Consider the following 21,380-nt stretch of genomic DNA (forward strand, 5'->3'; position numbering starts at 1 on the left):
AACATTCAAACTACAACAAAGTCAACACACAAAAGTTTGGTTAGGTTAGGTTAGGTCAAACTACAACAAAGCATTCGTTTTCACGCTCCATGGAGCGAGCAGAGCTCTGTTTTTTACATCACGATGACGTAATTTGGCAAAACCATAATTTGACCAATTGTCAAATTACGTCATTGTGACGTCAAAAACGCTCTGCTTCCTCCATGGAGCGTGAAAACGAATGCGGCCAAAGTTAACACACAAAAGTTTGGTTAAAGCATATATTCTTCGTCGCCAAATTGTTTAAAAGATTAACTAATTATTTAAGCTGGATACACAAATCGAGATTCAAGCAAAAGGTAGTGCATACAACTCTTATTCCATAATATTTCCCTAAATCTAAACTTTGACCTCAAAGGGGCGAAGGATTTTTATTGTTAGGAAGAATCTTTCTTCAACATTTCAGGTCCACTACTTTGCTGAGTTTAAAGACACCCGATCCTTATTTGCCAACAACGTTAGAAAAGCCACTTTTTTTTAGAAAATACCAACATCTTCAAGATAAATTAACGTTTTTCATTAGCTTCCAAGAAAGTTTTTGAAGTTTTATCACAATGTTGGGGAATAGCCATATAAGGCGTATGATTTAAGTTTTACGAAGGTCTTCTCGAATATTAGCACTGTCAGCAAACTGTCTGTTTGTATTTAAAGTTCTGGGCATAAGATTATTAATAACCCGTATATTCCTGGACAAAAAGATTAAACAAAAGAAAATGTAAGCTTTGTTCAAAATTAAGTAATCGAATGGTGGCAAGTCAAAGTGAGTACAAGATTAGATGAAACGGTATCAAATCGACAAGCTGCAGAACATGTTTCGAGTGAGATGTCGGAATTAAAAGGCGAACACGAAAATGTGTTTTTCTTTTGGTCGGAACAAGATAGACGACACGAAAAAGCACGAGCGTGGATTATAAATGGTTTTTAAAAATGGTTCTCACGATCCGAAATCGCCGCCGTCGTTGTGGGCGTCTGATGCATCGGCAAGAAGAAGCGGTCTCGCCAAATACGGCGTCGGCCTGTACGACGACGACGCCACGCCGAATTTATTGGTCACGTGAAACGCAAAATATATATGACACGACTCGCCGAAGACGATTTAATAGCCTGTTGTCCTTATAATTGACGTTAAGTATCATTCACTCTTTTGATTGTATTGCTGACCCACTTTAGGCATCCAATGCCCAAGTTTTTGCAGATATATCATCTTCCTGTCACTTTGGTTTTAACTGCACCTCCATTTACTAAATAGCTGCAATACCCTTCAGTATACGTAGTATAATAGTATACCCTATTATTTGAGAAATATATTTCTATAACTAAATTCGCTTTGCCTACGCAAAAGGAGGAAAACTATCCCCCACTCACCAGACCCTAGCTCCCCGAAACTTTACGAAACGGACGAAAGCCGGCTGTTTGAACATCCTATAGTTTTCCAGGACCACCAGAGATGGACGAGCTGACGAAGAAAGAAGAAATGGAGGACAAGAAGAGCCCCTCCGTCAGCGGGGGCATCTTTTTCCCAGGACAGAGGATGCCGATGCTACTCTGGGAACATCCCGAAAGGGAAAATTCCTGGACTTGTAGCGACTTCCTTTTCCAGACCTATCCTTTTGGTCTACAGCGATGGGAGGGTAAAAAGCAGTAGTCTTGCTTGACCCATCTATCTGAGGCCGCATTCCCAATCAAAGAATATTGGCATAAGCAAATTTCCTTTAGTGAAATGACTACGACCTTCCTATGACTAGTCATTGCACGAGAATCATTTTAATGTGGCTAAGAGGTTAGCAGGATATCTCCTGTTCACGGATCCCAATATGAAAACCTCTGAGGGTGCAAACGTGTACAGGATGACAATCAATAAAGACCGAAAACAATAAGAAAGCTTGAGTACCTCGAACATATTATGACGCACGAAAGCAAATATCACCTTTTTAAGTCTGTTCTCCAAGGAAAAGTTTATGGCACAAGACCACCAGGAAAAAGGAGAATATCATGGCTTAAAAACATATTTCTCAAAAACTACTACGGAACTATTTAAAGCAGCCATAAACAATGTCATCATATCCAGGATGATTTAGACGTTCTAGAAAAAAAAAAGTAATGCCATCTTACAACTTATTTATTGCATGTTATTATTGTGTTAAACATGCATTTTAAAAAAGTGCTTTATTCATTACTATAATATATTAATCAAATTTGTTTTTGTCTGATATTGACTCTTTTGCACCCACAAATTGGTAAAAGTCTTATTGCCTGCTGTATGAAAATTGTAGAATCGTCCATAAGAGGAAAATCATTGGTAAGAAGAAAGGAGCATTACAAATCAATGGACTTGACAAAGATGGTAAGTGACATAATTTAACAATTGCTCTATTGGACGAACACCTCACCTGACACACTGTCAAATGAGGTCACGTCGTTTTAGCAGACAGACACACGTCACAAAATTTAAATCTCTGTCTACTGTGTGTTCTGTCTATTCTTACCACTGAATTCTCATAAGAAATTTTGAAATTTGCATACGTGTAGCGGGAAAATTAGAACAAAGTAGAACGTCATAAATTTGTTAAAGTTCTTGCCAACAGAAAAAACACTACTGACGTTAAACTATGCAAGTTTATTTGGTAGAAAAGGTTTATGCAGTTGACATTTTTGGTATCTTATTTCAATCATTACTGTTTGTACCAGTGTGGCAATCTGATATTTAAAAATGAAGTTCTTCAAGTGTAGTTATTTGAACCCATGTCCCAATTCCGGACTTTTGTATTTGTAGGGTTAGTTTAATTCTGTCAAAGTCTAAGAACAAGAAAAGCATTGTGAGCTAATCTGTCACAAAATGACTATAATGAACGCAAAATGTATGTAGGGTTACATATTGATGCTTCCTGCTTTAAGCAAATTTCAATTTTATCTGAAGTTTTTGTATCTAAGACACTGTAATCATTTGAATATTCCGTTTACGCGTGTGGTTTGACAAATCGGGTGAGATTGTACACCCAGCCTCTAAATGGTGTAATAGTCTCTATACGGTGAGTGTTAGTATGTTAATTAACTTCTGCGTGTATTTGATATCAGTTTCATGATTAGTTTGTTGTTCCCCCAGAGTTTATCAAGAAAACGATCTTCTTCTTTCTTCTTTTCTTCTTCTTCTTCTCCTGTTTGTCTGTCTCTCAGTTTCTGTTGTTATTGTTATCAATAGGCTGTCCTTCCATCTTTTCTTTAGTCTTTCTGTTGGTCTTTTGTTGTAAGGGTTATTATTTATGCAGATGTTAGCTAATCTGTCAGGTGCCATTCTATTAACTCTGGATGCTACATTGCTCCCGTTGGGTTACATATGCTTATTTGTTTGTCTGTATCTAAGTGTTATACCCTTTATTGTTCTTAGAGTCTTCATTTCTGCTCATTATCTAGTAGGTTAGAATCGGTCTCATAGTTGTTCAAGTGTGTGTTCAAGTTCTTCAAGTGTAGTCATTTGAACCACCTGTCTTTTATTTTTTCTGCACTATGACAAAAATTACAACTTTTTTATTAGGGAATTTCCGAACATTTTACAAAAATATGAATGTTAAATATCATCATTATTATTCCAATTACTTTTGAGTATCTAAGACAATGGATTTGTTTATATTTAGGTTAGGTTAGGATATATCATATTTTAAGTGGTATCTCGAAAGAACCATGGAACTATGGTATTCTACTGAGTTATGTCATACTGTATGTTTTAACATAAATTCTTCTCTTTTTTATGTAACTTTTCAAATTTGTCTAGTCAGTAAATTGTTCCATACCACGACAACCACATAGGACATGTGAAAGAACATCATTAATGAGTCTATCTCGTAGATTAAAAAATTAGTTTTTATTATTTGGAATAGAAAGTGCAAAAATTAAATGTCGTGGAATGGACTGGAATTCATAGTCGTCATAATGACGACCTTTTTGAAAAATGTAGTGTTTAAATAAATAAGAGGCCGAATTTACAGAAAAATTCAAGAAGGCCAAAAGAGTGGAAGTTTTCCAGGACTACCTATACCTTACATTTAAAAATATGTATTATCAGGTATTATTTTGAAAAAGCATATAATCTTTCTTGTTTAGTTATATTTTATATTATATACAGGGTAATTCAAATTCGACCCTCACCATTGGGATCTCAGAAACCATAAGAGATACGAGAAAGTTTAAATTGGGGCAAAGTTGCGCAATTTAAAGCTCAACCAAATGCTGTTTTAAAAATTTTGATTTTCCGAGTACTTCCGAAGATATCCGAAAAAAACTGAAAATTTGATTTTTTGTTTTTATTTATTTCTAACCTTATTTGAAGAGATATCCCAAAACTAAAAGCATCTTTTCATTGCCACTTTTTCCTAGCTATTCGATGATGGATTCAAATTTGCCACACGACGTTTCGTTTTCTGTCAGTCATCATCAACTTTCTTTTTTCTTATGGGCGCCATATTGGATTTTTAGCCCACCAAATAGTACGTTTTATTCTGATTTTAGTGATGCATCATAACTTATGATTTGCTTCATAAATAACAAAATAATTCAATAAAAACTATTTTTACTTTAGTTATTGGCTTTGAGTTAATGGGCCGTTTTAAAAAATGTCATTATTTGACAGTACTTGTCAAACACGATAATTCGGACGATCATTAGAGCGTCAATCATAGTTAAAAATGTATCTAGAAAAGAAACCCCCGCAGAAAATGTTATTATTATACAAGCATTGCTGAACTATTTAGGTTAATCAGAAAAAGAGATTTGTTAGCATTATCTCTAACTTAAAAGGCTTATTTATGTTTCCAAGAGAAAGATCATCATTTTAGGAACTTCATTTTTTGCCAAATTTAAATTTTTTATAATGTTAAGTGCAAGTTTGTAGTTATTTATACAGTAAGTGACAAACCATTTTTTATTCATTCATATTTATTCGAGTGAATAAACCGGTTTAAGTCACGTGTCTTATACAGTATTTTATTAAATTTCGACTTTTTATATTAAAAAAAAAAACTAAAATTACAGTTCTATTATTTGCACCGCGCCCCGTAGATGTAACATTGATGTTTGTTTGTTTACATCTGTAAATAAGCGAATGTCATTCAGAGTGATTTAATAGTTATTTATACAGCAAGTGACTTAAACCATTTTTTATTCACGAAAAGAACAACTAGGTCCACAAGCGTAGCGAGTGGCCTAAGCTCTTCGAGTGAATAAACCGGTTTAAGTCACGTGTACACCTTTGTGACTAAGTATGTTCAGGCCAATTGCGTGTGACAAGTACTACCAAGTAATCTTCATAAAAGGTCTCATTCACTCAAAGGTAACAAAGATAAAATCTCTAAAAGCTCTAATGATCGTCCGAATTATCGTGTTTGACAAGTACTGTCAAATAATGACATTTTTTAAAACGGCCCATTAACTCAAAGCCAATAACTAAAGTAAAAATAGTTTTTATTGAATCATTTTGTTATTTATGAAGCAAATCATAAGTTATTATACATCACTAAAATCAGAATAAAACGTACTATTTGGTGGGCTAAAAATCCAATATGGCGCCCATAAGAAAAAAGAAAGTTGATGATGGCTGCCAAAAAACGAAACGTCGTGTGGCAAATTTGAATCCATCATCGAATAGCTAGGAAAAAGTGGCAATGAAAAGGTGCTTTTAGTTTTGGAATATCTCTTCAAATAAGATTAGAAATAAATAAAAACAAAAAATCAAATTTTCAGTTTTTTTCGGATATCTTCGGAAGTACTCGGAAAATCAAAATTTTTAAAACAGCATTTGGTTGAGCTTTAAATTGCGCAACTTTGCCCCAATTTAAACTTTCTCGTATCTCTTATAGTTTCCGAGATCCCAATGGTGAGGGTCGAATTTGAATTACCCTGTATATAAATATTTTGACTATATATTTTATTCTTTGTTTTTTCTTATTTTTTTATGTATGATTTAAAAAATGTTGTTTTAGTTTTGTTTTGGATATTTGTGATTAAACTGAAAATAAATGTTTCAGTTTGTGAAATCGATGGTTTTATTGTTTATGCCTTTCTAAAATTAGTCTGGTATTGTGTCTAATAATTCCAACGTTGCGCCATAATATTCGAAAATGTAGGTATAATATTCATTTATAAAACATTCTATACTTAATATTATAAAATAATTAACAACCACTGATAGAGAGCTGAAAGAAATCTTGTAGGTAAGAGATAAAATGACCACCTTCTTAGCACTTACACTATATCTACGAACTCTTCATCCTCAGAGAAGTCCTTCAAAATTATCAGTTTTATAGAAAAATTTAAGAAAATAATAAAATTATGGGATTAGATTCACAAAATAAGTAACATTCAAAAGTACAGCAGCAATGGTAACGTTTTCATTAGACTCAACAATTTAGTTCAAATAAGTATGGGCAACATTTGAAGTCCCAAATAAAAGTCTCAACTCTTTGGTCACTACTAATCTAAACTCTCCCCATATAAATCTCTAATCTTACATGAACCACACATCAACGGGCCCGTTGTGAAAAATTCCCAACAACTTAAGCAAAAAGCGAGTAAAAAAAAATGTGGGAAAAAAATGACTTTTCGACTCGTTCTTGTCGTATGTTAACTACCTTGCACAATGACAAGCGTGAAATATCGCCCCTTCGTCTGGCACCCGATTTGGGGGTGACAATAAAAAATTAAAACATTACCGTTTAGTTAGGTCCTCGAGATTTCTCGAAAACAAAAAGGCCGCCAGTGCATTATTGCCACCCATGCGATCTCAGGTAGGTAACCGACCAGGGGCGGCGCGTCCACATTCTTCGAATGTCTTCCTTCAATAAAAATCTGCAACCATGCAGGATGGTTGGCCTTTGGCCTTAGATATCAACAAGTTATTGCAATGATAAACCGACTCAAGAATGTTCTTATCAATTGCTGAAACCACTTTCTTAAGGTTGTTTAATTTGCACCTGTCACCACCCAATAGAAATTACACAAATATAAGTTCTAATTTGTTTGAAGAGTTTTTTTTGTGGATGGGTATAAAATTTCGGTAAGCTATATTTACCTCTATGGGAAACCTTTGTACAATGCGTCCTGTGCGACTGGGCCACATAAAAGATCGGCCATAAAAGAGACAGCTAATTAAAGGGAGGCATGATACTGAAATAATGCATGGAAACAAGACCTGACAATTTATAGGCCCGCATCTGGGAAATTGATATTAAGAGGCGTCAAGTTTCAGAATTATATAAATTGTATACTTCGAAGGATGAACCGTTGTGAATCGCACGTCCAAAATAATTGTAAAACATTTTTGTTACTAACTTTAAGTGACTTACCATTTTCAAAGGCACTTTGAAGGCTACTATGTTGGTCCCAGAGATACGTGTGCCTACCGGAGTATAGTCTAACCACCTAGAACATACAAAGTTGAAATCTACAAAGCATCCTTAAAGTTAGAAAACTATTGATTGATCGGTTTTGAATTTGAGGCAGTCAAATCAATTCTGACACAGTTTAGCTTGGAATGCAGACAATTGTTTCAAGTCCAACACGATTGAGAAGCAATCAGACAAAATCAATTTTTTACTATATTTTGTAGAATATTTATTATTTTGAGATAGATTCACTAATATCATTATTGTATCTAAATCGGGTAAATAAATCCAAATTAAAAGATGAAAACCTTGCGAAGACAAAGTGATTGTCAAATAGTCAAGAATGGTAAACACCTAAAAGAAACTAAAAGTAATGAAAATCAAGACTGTCACTGATTAAATTCCATCACAAAAACTAAACTGCTCGTCAAAAATAATGGGACAGCAAAATGTCTTTTTTGAGCGGCTGTTTCTTCAAAGTGATTCACACGATTTTACTAATTTTTTTGAGGATTAAAAGGTATTCTTTCTCTTTCTGATGGCCTAAATAAAATTTGGTCTAACGCCATTTGTCGTTATATTTTTTTGTATTTTACCTTAATCGAGTTTAGGTCAATATCTCTAGATATTTTCGCCAGTTTGGCGATTAAAGACAGTTTACAAAATTTATTGCAAAATTTTTAAAATGTGGTTATTTTTAATTCTCTTGTTTTAAATTCGAAATTATTAATTTTAAAACAAGAGAAGTAAGTTTTTTTGCTAGCAAATGAGATTAGAAACTTGCAATTATATGGCAAGAACTAGAGTAAATGAGAATGACGTAACATTGTAAATAGAAAGTGACCAATAAGTCAGCAAACGTCATATTCACAATACCTTTCTGTTACGTTGTTACGTAGGTACGTGTCGTAATACCAATTTACTTTGATTTTGGCTATAGTAACTTTTCTAACAAGTATGGTTTTAAATAATTCCAAAATGACATAAGTTTACAAAATGGCCTACTGAAATTTTTCCTTAGCACTCTGCATCGAAAAATTTTTTTTTCTTTTTACAGTCAAGGGGAAACTGATGCCCCCTATTGGTAGATACCTGCATTAAGAGTTTAACGATAAGTGGAATAAACAGTGTTCTTCCTTCCAGTCTACGCGACAGTTTTCTGCAAAATCACAACAAAGCGCCATCTTACAATGTGCTATTGAATTTAGACAACACTCAGTTAATTTTTCTGCATCCGAATGTAGCGCAACCTGCCGGTGTTCAAGTAAACTATCCTATAAGTAGATCTCTTTTTCGCTCTTAACCATATCGAACCAGTGATGCCAATTCTACCAAATTGTTCTTAGTTTTAGGCGCAAACTTTTTTTCTAGGCAAAGTTTGCATAGACATTTAGTGGAGGTATCAAAGTGACTTGCAATTCTAACTAACCGATTTCTAGAGATATTAAAAGTCTAAAGTGGACCGATATGAACTAAAAAACGTTGGTTACAACCAACCATAGTAGAAGAAAACATACACTCAAAGCAAATGAGTCGGAAAACTTTTCGTTGAGACAACTTTTAATATTTTAGATACTTGACCAGTTGTACAACTATTAAGGTATAAATGGTCCTGGTTTCAGAAAACCTTCAAGTCTTAACTGACAATTACTCGAAAATTATGTAAAACTATTAAAGTTGTAATGAAGCAAGAAAAAAATCTCCACCTAACTCACTAAAGTTTTCCAACCATCGACATATAAATTGTGCATGAAACTTTTGAACCATGAAAAAATTTTGGACCATTATCAAAAGGGGGTTTTTGGGATATAATTCCACTTTTAAACACCCTATTGTTTCCTATATCCTCAACTATCCTACCTAATGACCAAATAAGACTGTTCCTCAGCCATATCTCAGAAACCGTCGTTCGTCGTATGACAGTTTTTAGTTAAATCACGTCACAGACTATTGGTAGCTTGTGATTGGTAAAAAATACCTAACTGCTCTTAACTTGCTGCATTTTTTGACCAATCACTAACTACTAACAGTGTGGTGATTTACGCAAGTGCTGCACATCTAGACTTACCATTAAAAAATAATAATAATTAAGAATGCTAGGACAAGTTGAATTTTAGCCAAACGTGGCAACGTCGCAATAGGGTAAGCAAGCATATGGTCCTGTAGTAGAGTTGGTATGATACAATTGAAAACAAAAACAACACTGAGGTTAGGGATGTGCATATTAAAGATTTACAAATTATAGAGCACTTACCGATCTGGGATACCTTTTTTGCCCATTGTTTGAGTTGTATTTGCACACGCGCACTTATTGTTAACACGGATATTCCAAATAATTTATTTATTAACGAGAGGTTAACTTCAAAGTTTATCAAAAAATTACATTAATTAACACTACAGCGTGATCGTGAGACACAAGAATAAAAATACAGGCACCTAGTGAGAGTTAATGAATTGGATACTAGGTGGCGACATTCTATACAGGGTTGCCAGATGGCTATTTCAAAATATTCCCAGACGACATTACATTTTCCCTAAAATGAATGAATAAATAAAGCACCAAATATCGGTATTGTACTTTATTTATTAAATATTTTACACTTTAGTACATATTACTACAAATTCTACTACCTAATTTAGGTTTAGGTTTTACCTCGAATTTCGATTGCTTTCTTTTTCATAAAATAAGCGAATAGGACTCTTTTCAATATTCTCTTCAAGTTTTCTGCAAATATATTTTTTCCCAATGATTTTCCCTGGTTATCGTTTTTCCCAAAAATTCATCATAGCTTTCCTTTTTTCCCAAAATTACAAGAAAAAAACACAATCTGGTAACCCTAACATTATTAAAAAACTTGAATGCACCCTCTTTTTGTGAACAACCTATTCTTCTATGTGCGTAGCAACATAGATTTTTTGTACAAAGTGGGCCAAATTGGACGTATTTAAATGGGAAGTGCTCTCATTAATAGAGATAGGCAAAAACTGATGTCGGTGTCTGAAGCTCAAATTTGATACAGTTGAACTACTTTAATGTAATTAAATTGCTTTCAGAGTAATTCAACTACTTTGTTTAAACCTAAAGAAATTCGGTTTATTTTTGGTCTAATTAAATATCTCATACCTTTAGTTATTCTTATTATATTGGTAAGTAGGGACAAGACCTGTGAATGACTGAAAAACAATTTCAACCTTCTGTATTTTGTTCTCTTTTTCAGCCAACAACAGAATTCAACAAAAGTCTAAAAGGAAAAATTTCTATACCAAAACCTTTTAAGTGACATTTTCTCCTTAAAAGCCTCAGAAGGTATTTATTTGCTTAGGAATGTTAATGTTTAGGACACTAGACAAAGTGTCCACTAAACATTAGTCAATTTAGCGCAAAATGCATCTATATTACGTTTTTTCGAGATTTATGCCAAATTTCTGTTTATACTTTTTATATGTTGAAAATGAATGTTTACTCTACTTATTAATTATTGTGTATCCCGTTCTATAAATGACGCAATAGCTGTAGAACGAGATGTAAAATCGTAAAAGTAAAGAACTTTAATAAATATTGGTTGAACACCTTATCACAGACCTTATTATAATGCTTTTGCTTTAATGCAAAGTATCTATTTTGCGCATTATTTTGTGTACTTTTAACAACAGAATTCAAAGTTCGTATGTGTACATAAAAATATCCATCATGTGATATTTCTGTCCATCAGCTCAACCTGGGTCATCATCTTCATCATCACACAGCCAATCTTGTCCAATGCTGGACATTCCCTTAACATTTTCCATCTAGTGCGGTCGTGTGCTGCGCTTAACCAGTTACTCTCTACTCTTCTTAGATCATCTGTCCAACGAGTTGGAGGTCTTCTTCGACTTCTTAACGCCTCGTGTAGGGGACGCCACTCAATCACTCTTTTTGTCCATCTCCCGTCTCTTGTTCTTGCTAAGTGACCTGCCCAAGCCCACTTCATAGTAGCTATTCTTTCAACTACGTCTACGACTTTCGTTCTTTATCGTATTATTTCATTTGGTATTCGGTCTCTTAGGCTTACTCCCAGCATGGAACGCATCATAGCTCTTTGGGCAACTCGGAGCTTTTCAGCAGATTTTTGTGTGAGTGTTAGTGTTTCAGCACCATACGTCATAACTGGGAGTATACACTGCTCAAAGACTTTCCGTTTCAGACAAACTGGGATTTCTGCTTTGAGGACTCAGTTTTCCAACTGGCCCACGCCTGGTCGTTTATACGTCGTCCAATTTCGCAGGTCTAGTTGTCACTTCCTATTTGTATTTCATGACCAATATGATGTTTACCCATCATACACAGAAAATCAAAAATCAGGATATACAAAATCATCATCAGGCCGATACTATGCTATGGATGCGAGGCATGGGTCATGACAAAGAACTCACAGAATAAACTGGAGGTGTTTGAAAGAAGAATACTAAGACGGATCTTCGGGCCACTAAATGAAAATGAGATATGGAGAAGAAGATATAATCATGAAATCTACCAACTTTTCAAGGAGGCACCTATCTCAGAATTCGTCAGACTACAGAGGCTACGATGGGCAGGCCACGTAGTAAGAATGCCGGATAACAGGCTACCAAAATGGGCCCTCGGAATAGTAGGATGCAGGGCAGAAGACCAAAAGGGAGACCACGGAAAAGATGGGAGGCTGGGGTGACAGAAGACGCGCAAAACTTGATAGGTGTCAGAACTTGGAGGTGAGCGGCGTTGGATCGACAGTGTTGGAAGCGGAAGATAAAGGAGGCCAAGGCTCAATTTGGGCTGTAGCGCCATTGGAGAGAGAGATTAAGGATACAGATTTGGTTAAAATGGGGGAAAAGTTGCGTATTTATGACCTTAACTAAAGGACATTTAGAAAACGTCGATTTTTTTGGGATTTTAGCTATTTTGAAAAAAGTGAAATTTGTGATTTTCCATCCAATTTTTTTGTATCGTTAATATTGGACCTAGAACAAATCTAATAACACTTCTCCACAGCAACTTTTAGAGGTCAAAAACCACTGGGTTATATTACGAAATAATGTATTTTTCATATGTTCAAGAAGTTATATTAAAATAATTGGATACCTAACTAAAAATTAAATAACAGACAAGTTTAAATTGCGTCGCTCTTAAACTACAGTAGAAAGAAAACAGTTAGAAAAGTCCAATTTGCTAACAAAACGGTTTATAATTAAAATTTGATTTAATGCAATAATTATTCATAAAACACCCATTAAATTTATAAATAACAAATTTAAAACTTTAGTAATGAGTATCAAAGGTATTTAGGACTACAACCGCCAAAGTTTTATTGTCCTTTTAACATCTATATGACCTATAATTAGGAACTATGTATAAAACATTATTTTCTTTAATAAAATAGTACTAATGGCTGCCAGTCGTAATCAAAATTTGTATGAGCACTTTATACATAGAAACTGATCCTATTGATGGGTTTCTATATCTTTAAAATGTGTACAAAATTTACTCTCTAATATCTATTGACTCACACATTGAATTTGTATTCATCCTGTATAAACTGTGTAGAAATAAATAAAAGACAATTTTAAGTTCTTTTTTTCAAGGATCATCAACCTGATCGTTTTAGGAACTCAGTGCTGTCGCACCAACGAATCCTAACGTAATTTCACTAAATTTAGATAACAGTTTACCACATTTTAAGTGCTACCGAAACAGTTTTCTGTACTTTTCAAACAACCTTTGCAACGTATTTAACGAACCTAAAGTAGACGCCTTGGTACCTAAACACATAGACTTTTGCTCTGCGTCCAAGTCGATTGAGTCACATTTCACTTCGTGGAACACATGAATCAGTCCGGGATCCACACTTCTCACTATTTTATGACTGTGTTTGGCTACAATATTATCGAAAAATGATACGTCTTCAGTACCCCACCCTGTGATCTTCACGTTGTATCCACCAAGACTTTCGTAATCCATTTTATACATGGACGCTATACCGAAACCAAACTGCCTCCAAAAACCTCGATCTCCGTCAGTTTGATTTCCAGTAAAATACGAAAAACTAGTGTTTGCATAAGTTTGCAAACCGATATCTAACAACTTAGGACTGTACAAACTATACAAAATTGGGAAATAGACACTTTTACCTAACACCGTGTTTCTACGCACTCGATGCAAAAACGAATTATCAAACACTATATCAACATCAATGAAAAGAAGAAGTTCAGTTCTTGGAAGTAAGTTCACAGCCTTTTGTAAGGCACTGGCACGTGAAAACTTTTCATCTTGAGCACTGGGAATCACAACGATTTGATGGTGTTTTCTGTAAACACCTTTACTAATTTTTAAGTTTGTATTAGCGATAAGTTTTAAAGTGGCCTGATAATCGCTAGGATGGTCGTGGTCTTTATATAATATCACATGGAGTCGCGTCGACTCCCAATTTCTAATACACACATCCTCGTACATTGCCAGGAATCTGGCAAACGTGCTGTGTCGTCCGCTAAGTGGCAGTAGGAAGTTTATCACAGTTGTGTCGCTGGTATCACGAGCGAATGGCAAAATGGGCGGCAAATTGTTGCTTATTTTATTAATCACCTTGTTTAGAAGGTTGTCGTCTTGTTGTTTCACGTCCATGTTGGAAGGAATTTCTCTAATAAATATTCCTGCAAAACAATTTCTTTCCTATAGGGAATTTAACAGGGATGCAATAATTACCGGTAAACGTTTGCTGTAAGTAGGCGTGTCTTCGTACTTGAACACTCATCTTCTGTCCTCGATATTTTTTGTACATTAGCAGCAAATCTAGGATTAAGTCGACGCCATGTAAGGGATCCAAGCGCCAGTATCCGTAAAGGATTTCCCGGAAATCGATTACTCGTCCACGTTGTTTCGAATACTGATTAATCAACTCCATTAACTGAAAACGTTAGGAAGACAAATTAAGGAAGAAATACGGTAAAATGATATTATGTGAGGAATTAACCTTAAACTACAATACTGGGTGTCCAGTTTAAAATGATATTGGTACCTGAGAATGAGAGGTCCTGTATTTGGAAAACTTTACATCGTAGAGCTTTGCGGCAAAAAAAAAATATATAAAAGAGCCCATCAGAGCCCTTTAAAACCCATTGAAATACATACCATATAATATTTTTGTGAATCCAGCATTGCTAAATCTACATGAAATCAGTGACAACAACGGCTTTTGTTCGGCAGCGTAACTGATAATATTTTTGAATTCTGCTACTTTTTTGTTCCAAAGAGTTTCCACTTTTTTCCACACACAATTTTGTCGTTTACAAGATATTTTAAATTAAACATTGAAATTTTCAACATTTAGAAGGCAGACAAACAGTTGATATTAGGAAAAAAGGTTTGCATGTTCCTATCTTACTTTTCAAAAAAACAAGAAATTTTAAAAATCTTATTTTTTCAAAATTTTGAAAATGCGGTCATAATATTGATATCAGAAAAGTAAGACAGCAACATGCAAACCGTTTTATCCTAACATCAACCATGTGGCTGCTTCAGCCTTCCAAATGTTGAAAATTTCAATGTTTAATTGTAAATGTCTCGAAAACGACAAATCTGGGTTGTCCAACAAAAACCCGTTGTTGCCACTGATTTTATGTAGAGGTAGCAACGCTGGATTTCAAAAACATTCTATATTTATGCTTCTCTTGACTTTTTTGGTTATAAACTTTTTTGCTGCAACCTTTACGATGAATAGTTCCCTAAAAGAAACCCGTTAAAGGTCACTTTTACAAGTTTCAGTTATACTAAAGTTTTAGAGATTTAACTGAACACAATTGAGTCATAACACAGATTCAGGAGTTAACTGCAAGTTAGGGTTTGACCATAGAGTACAAATAAATGTCAATAATTTAAATAGATGTCAATAAGGTTTAATTTTGCTTCTCATCACTGTTTGTTACAACTGTAAATCTCGTTAAGACTGTGATTCGTTTTAACGTAAATTCACCCCTACTGGCATGATTTTTGTAAAATTTAACTGTCAATTTTGAGGTGCCCAAAGAGGTTTTAGTTAAATTTAAAAGAGCTCTATAAAACTGACTTTCCTTATTGGGAATGGAAATTAAGTTATAAACCCGTTGAAGGTCATTGTTCTTGAAGTTCTACAGTTAACTGAATTTATACACAATTGAGCCTTAAGGCAGTTCGAAAAGTTAATTGCAAGTTAAGGTTTTATTGTGAAAGTTGACACACATAAGCAGACAGAATACTGACTTTTTAAATTTTATTAAATGAATGTCACAAAGGTTCATTTTACTTTTTCACCATTATTTGTTACACTAGTAAAACCCCTTAAAAAAGTATGTTATTTGATAGGTTTGTCAGAAACAGAGTATGGACAATTTAAATAGATGTCAATAAGGTTTAATTTTACTACTCATCCCTGTTTGTTATAACTGTAAATCTCGTTTAGGACCGTGTTTTAATGTAAATTCATCTTTATAGGCATAATTGCCGTTAACTGGCAATTTTGAAGTGCACGAACATGTTTTTTTCAAAAATTGTCTTTGTAACCAGTTTTCATAGTTTTCAGACAAATTGAAAGACTAGTATTGAAAATTAACTTAAAAATTGTGAAAATTGTCTTAAAAAGAGGCTTAAAAACTGTTTTTGTAGTCAGTTGTCATAGTTTTCAAACAAGTTGAAAAACTTTAGTATTGAAAATTTAGTATTGAATACCAATTTCAATATTTAGTCTTAAAATGATACTTTTAAATACAGAATATTAGACATTAGGTACATGAAAATTGACTTAGAGACTATATTTTCACTTTTTTTACTTTGCTTTTAATTTTCTTAAACCTCTGTACTATTTTTAGTACTTTAAAACTGATTTCAGCTTGCAAAATCGAGTTTCAAGACTATCTTCACCAAGTTTTTGACATAGCAGATATTTTTTACATTGTAAAACTATTTTATTTACATTTTTCCTAGGCTAAATAATGCAATTTCAAGCTTCGTCACTATTAAATTGACTTCTAGACACATCAGTATTAAAAATTCCATCATTTTAAGCTTTAAGGCAGAAAAATAGAGTTTAAGACTATTTATAATAGTAAAAATCAAGTTTCAGATTTTTTAGTAATAAAAGTAAAAAATGTTGGCACTAAATGATAGTATTGAACACAATTTTTAGAATTTAATTAGTCCGAAAATTTAATTTGGACTGTTACCAGTATTTAATTCTATTCTAAACTTGTTTTAGTCCAGAAATTGAGTTGAACACCAATTAAAGTACTGAAAATAGTTTTTTGGACTCTCTCTTTAGTCTTAGTGACTTCTAGTCTTGAAAGTCTACTTTTCGACTATTTTTAGTGCTTGAAATCCAGTTTCAGACACTCGACAATGGATTGCAGACTGGAAAAATGAATTTTAATATTATTACTAGTACTAAATAACAAGTTACAAGTCTTGAATGTTCAGTTTTACACTACTTATTGTGTAAAAAATTGAACACCAGTAAAAATTAGTCCAAAAATCCTGTTTTTTAACTATTTTTAGTTTTTTTATAATATCCAGAGAGAATAGAGCAGAAAATGAAAATTTAAATCAATCGATTATTAAAATCAAATTTGATCAAAATTGCTCCAACGGTCTCCAATAGCAAAAAAACAATTTTTAAACTGAAATTTGAAGGATTGTATCTTCGTTAGGAAGCGTTCTTCACGAAAATGACATAATGCATGTCAACTTATTTCCTGATGGGCTATCGAATGCTAAATTATTGACATTTAAAACTGGACCAACTTGTATAGTAATTAATCTGAAAAAGTTTTAGTCTCATCCTGTTAAGGGTCGTTTACGTATTTAGCACCATCATAGAAACGCGAATAAAATAAACTATCTTTTTTTGGTCACCTTCCTGCACTTAATTGGATTGTTAACTAATTTATTTACACCACATATGACATATACGTATGGGAACATGCACTCAATTAATGATCTAAAAATTTAAAGTAGGTTTCTTAGATATGAGAAGAATTTTCTTCTGTGATGCTTTTGCGTATTTGTAGTTCAGTGTTGGTGTTGGTGTGTATATTTTTATAGGCCAAATTTATGATAAAGTTGTGAATACAACAATTTAAACTTTGACCGAAAAACTTGTTTATTAAAAGAAACAAAATTGTGATTAATACTATTTGGAACTGGTAATGTATACAATGTTACTGTACCAGTTCTTTAGACAAATGCTTAATACTCCGGATATGGAAGTACACTATTTGATAATAATGTTTCTAAAATTCCAGTTTGAGTGAGGCAGCTTACACGTTTAATAAACATCGTTTATCTCGTAAATTTCGCTTAAATTCTGTAAACACTGAAAAGATTACATATTCCGAAGTAAGTTTATTTTGATTATAAAATTATTCTTAGAACTTTGGCTACAATACTACAGTTGCTTAATCATAAAATCGATACAAGGTCTTACGCATCACTTTTATCTCAAAAATTGATTTATATTCTCACAGTCATTGAGTAAGATAGTTACTATTTACAACTTACCTCTCTAGTAACATCACTTAAACCCTCCTTCAAGGATGATCCAATACGTTTCCTAGGATTTAAGTCTTTGTGCGTGTAAAGTGTCTTGGATATCAACTCCCACTCTAACACATCCGATAACTTATTGGGCTGATATCTATTAATACTGACTGGACTACCTGGAATTTAAACATTTACTTTCTCCTGCAAAAATCATTATTTTTATACCGACCCAATAAACTAGCGTCTCCTAAATATCCTTGGGAACCGCGTTTAATTGGGAATAAAGGAACATTTTTACCGAGAACTGCTTTATCGAGTCTCGATCGGTGAAAACCTAATTCCAACATGGATGTGGCGATATCTCGATGTATTTCTAGTGATTGTTGCTGGATTTTCTGCACTTTTAAACCCTGAAAATATGCACAAAAATTAATTTTGTGTTGAATACAGAAAAAAGTCATTATTCTTGGTTATCAGTGTATTTTTAAAATCATACTTCAATTTTAGCCTGAGGAGAACAAAAAATACTCAAAGGTCCTGAATCTTTCAGCAAAACCCCATTTTGAAAGTGTCATCATCTGCTAAATTTAAAGTTATTTATTTAGACCAATATCCCCGTATGAAAAATAGTAAAAGTTAATAAGAAGAGTGATCAAATAAGACAAAAGGTCGACTGAATTTGGAAACTAAAAATGATACAGTAATACGAATCCAATTGTTCTTGTTTTTAGATTCTGCTATTTAGTCTTAATTTTTTGTTTGCTTCTGCCATAATATCTAATCTTAAACTATTAATCCGGTACATTATAAAAGTATATCAGCTTATAACAGCAAAACTCAATTATAGACAAATGAGATCGTGCAATGTATAGCATTCATAATAGTGAACCTTGTAATCATTATAATAGTTTACAATCAATAACATTAAAACAAACATTACTGATACGTAACTTTTGCCAAACAAAACAAATTTCAATTTTAATTACCTGATATCTTGGACATTCAAATGTTGTTTTTGGATACGTGTGAATTTTAACTACGTCACACTTTATGGAAGTTTTCGATATGTGTTAATTTCGTATGCAAATTGTTGTAGGATATTGGCTGTTAATGGACTCGCACTTTGATCTCCTTTAGATGTATTATATTGCATTATTTTAGGTTAATTCGGCCATTAACAGGGAATTAAAGTAGTTTATAAAACGTTTCCTACTCAATCAGGTTCTGAAATGTAAAAACCACTTTTTGCTGACTTTTACTTACAGCAATAAGTATTATGTGCAATTGCTGGCATTTCAGACTTATATGACGAAATGTTCAATTCGATTTGATTGCCGATTATATTCTAGTGGGTTCAAGGGCGGTGAATATGGTATCACGTTTTGTGGGTTTTAACAACACAAACTAAACTACACACACCGGCAAAATTAGAGGAACGGTCAAAGTTTTTGACTTAGTTTAACATCAATTTCCTCTTCAATCCTTCGCTCTATTTTTGAACATCGTTTTTATGAATTGTAGCATGATTCTTCATGAATACATCTGTCGGAATTTTCTGTGCACTTTGAGACACCCTGTGGAGAGAACAACTGAGAATTGAAAACCGTTTATAACATCAAATTGTAGCCCGTTATTTTCTGAACATTTCTCTTTTTTATTCCCTCTGATATCTCAATTATTATAGAAAATTCAGGGTTTCGAAGAAAATGTGGATATTGATTTTATTTTTCCACACCTGTTTTAGTTATTGCCATGGTTTCCTAATCAAATTTGCTATACGTCATTGGTTCTTGTCAAGCGAAAGTCAAGAAGATTCATCATTTAGATTCTTAAAAATCCAACATGCGTGATATACAGGCTTCTACTGATGTGGCGAAGGCTGTAGCGTTGATTGAAATTGGTACAAGTTACAGCGATGTTGCTGACATGTTAGGAAAATCAAAATCTACGATATATCGTAATATAAGACGTTGGAGACAAACGGGAGAGTATGTGAGGAGACGAGGTCAAGGAAGAAAACGGTCAACCACGACTAGAGATGACAGATTCATAGTCTTGCGAACATTATTGAATAGGCGTAAAACAGTACCGCAACTAAGAAGCGAACTGGAAGAAGTACGTGGAAGAAGAACAAGTGCTCGGACCATTAGCAGAAGGCTTAAGGAAGTTGGTTTGAAGGCCTATAAAACCAAGAAAGCTCCATTACTCCAGCGACGTCATCGTGTGGCCAGACTAGGCTTTGCTAGGGATCACGAAAATTGGGAAAATGATCAGTGGGCCAATGTTTTGTTCACAGATGAAAGTCGATTTTGTATTAATTCCATCGACGGCAGGGAAAGGTTATATCGCCGCCAAGGAGAACAATATGAACAATTTAATTTTACTCCCACTGTCTCCTATGCCTCCTGGTTCAGTGATGGTCTGGGGTGGAATATGCTTAGGGGCGCGAACAGAGTTGGTGGTTGTTAATGGAGCTTAAATGCAGATGGATGCACCAAGTGAGGTTCAGCCAGCCTGGATTTTAAGTCCCATAACTCGGTCACGTAACCAGTTACGCTGATCGACCAAGAAGCTTCTATGACCTTAGCAGCTAACTTTAACCATTTCCGAATTACTGGGCCTAGAGACTTGGTTAGTGCAGTGCGGTTCAACCCATGAAGTGGCTTCCAAATAGAATATCTTGAAAACGGTTCGAGTTACAGATATTTCTCAAAACATATAGAGCAGTTCAAGAAAAACCTGTTGCTTAATATCAAGCAGTCGCCAATGATCTAAACCTCTGTGAAGATGCCCTTTCAATATTGGCCACCAACTAAATATTAGACTGTTTTGAACTAAAATTGTGAAAATATCCAAATCAGATCTCACAATAAAACCAGATTTTACTGTTAGTTGCTCATTCAATTTAATAATTATTGATTAAATTTAGCTCCCAGTAATAGCATTGTTAAAAAAACCAGTACTAGTAATTAAACCGAACTAATGGGTAATAATCGATCACTGAAGGTCTTTTATAATCCATTAAAACAATATTAAGTAATAAGTCCCCCCAGACACAGTATACCAGCTAACTAAACCTAAACTAGCACTAAAACAATTATACTTGCCTGTATGTAGGTGTGTAATTTATACAAATATTCGGGTTGCTTAACCGGATGCAACGTTATGGCCTTATGGACTTCTTTGGTCTTCAATTCCCCAGTGTAAGCCGCCTCGCCGCTTTTGTTATGATAAAAGATTACTTGCATCTGAAACAATATATACGATTATAATTTTAGGACAATTTTCCAACGCTATTTAAGTTCACTGTTCACCATCAGCGTCCGGATGGTGTCAATTGAAAGAATATGTTACGGACGGAAGACGACTACGTAATTTGATTTAGTTTGTGTTTTTTTAATGTGTAAACCGTGTTGTTGGAGGGTTTGTGTGAATCTTACACCGTGTCT

At 33.9% G+C, this 21,380-nt stretch overlaps 2 protein-coding genes and 1 long non-coding RNA gene across 5 annotated transcripts in view; 1 reads left to right on the forward strand and 2 right to left on the reverse strand.

Moving 5' to 3' along the window:
- The window catches only part of LOC145725371 (RNA/RNP complex-1-interacting phosphatase), an 89,374-nt gene extending 79,549 nt beyond the window's left edge, over positions 1–9,825 (reverse strand). Inside the window, exons 1-2 of one of the 2 annotated variants that reach the window (XM_081974111.1) lie at positions 9,667–9,825; positions 7,374–7,449 (exon numbers count right to left, since the gene is read on the reverse strand). In XM_081974111.1, the coding sequence (XP_081830237.1) occupies positions 7,374–7,449; positions 9,667–9,692 (102 nt within the window). In that variant the 5' untranslated portion in view covers positions 9,693–9,825. The remainder of the gene's footprint in view (positions 1–7,373; positions 7,450–9,666) is intronic. The other variant, XM_081974112.1, reaches the window with a different exon arrangement.
- Positions 9,826–12,468: 2,643 nt separating this feature from the next.
- Positions 12,469–21,380, reverse strand: part of Chsy (Chondroitin sulfate synthase) — a 39,232-nt gene continuing 30,320 nt past the window's right edge. For both annotated transcript variants that reach the window (XM_081974105.1, XM_081974106.1), the window contains exons 5-9: positions 21,039–21,179; positions 18,161–18,341; positions 17,950–18,107; positions 14,128–14,329; positions 12,469–14,075 (exon numbers count right to left, since the gene is read on the reverse strand). In XM_081974105.1, the coding sequence (XP_081830231.1) occupies positions 13,111–14,075; positions 14,128–14,329; positions 17,950–18,107; positions 18,161–18,341; positions 21,039–21,179 (1,647 nt within the window). In that variant the 3' untranslated portion in view covers positions 12,469–13,110. The remainder of the gene's footprint in view (positions 14,076–14,127; positions 14,330–17,949; positions 18,108–18,160; positions 18,342–21,038; positions 21,180–21,380) is intronic.
- On the forward strand, positions 19,813–20,822 carry LOC145725377 (uncharacterized). Its single transcript, XR_014177251.1, has 2 exons — positions 19,813–20,008; positions 20,048–20,822. It is a non-coding gene; the product is annotated as an uncharacterized LOC145725377 (long non-coding RNA).

Source organism: Ips typographus, linkage group LG2, assembly GCF_016097725.1.
Source record: "Ips typographus isolate SLU linkage group LG2, UJ_Ityp_2.0, whole genome shotgun sequence".
Taxonomy (NCBI): Eukaryota; Metazoa; Arthropoda; class Insecta; order Coleoptera; family Curculionidae; genus Ips; species Ips typographus.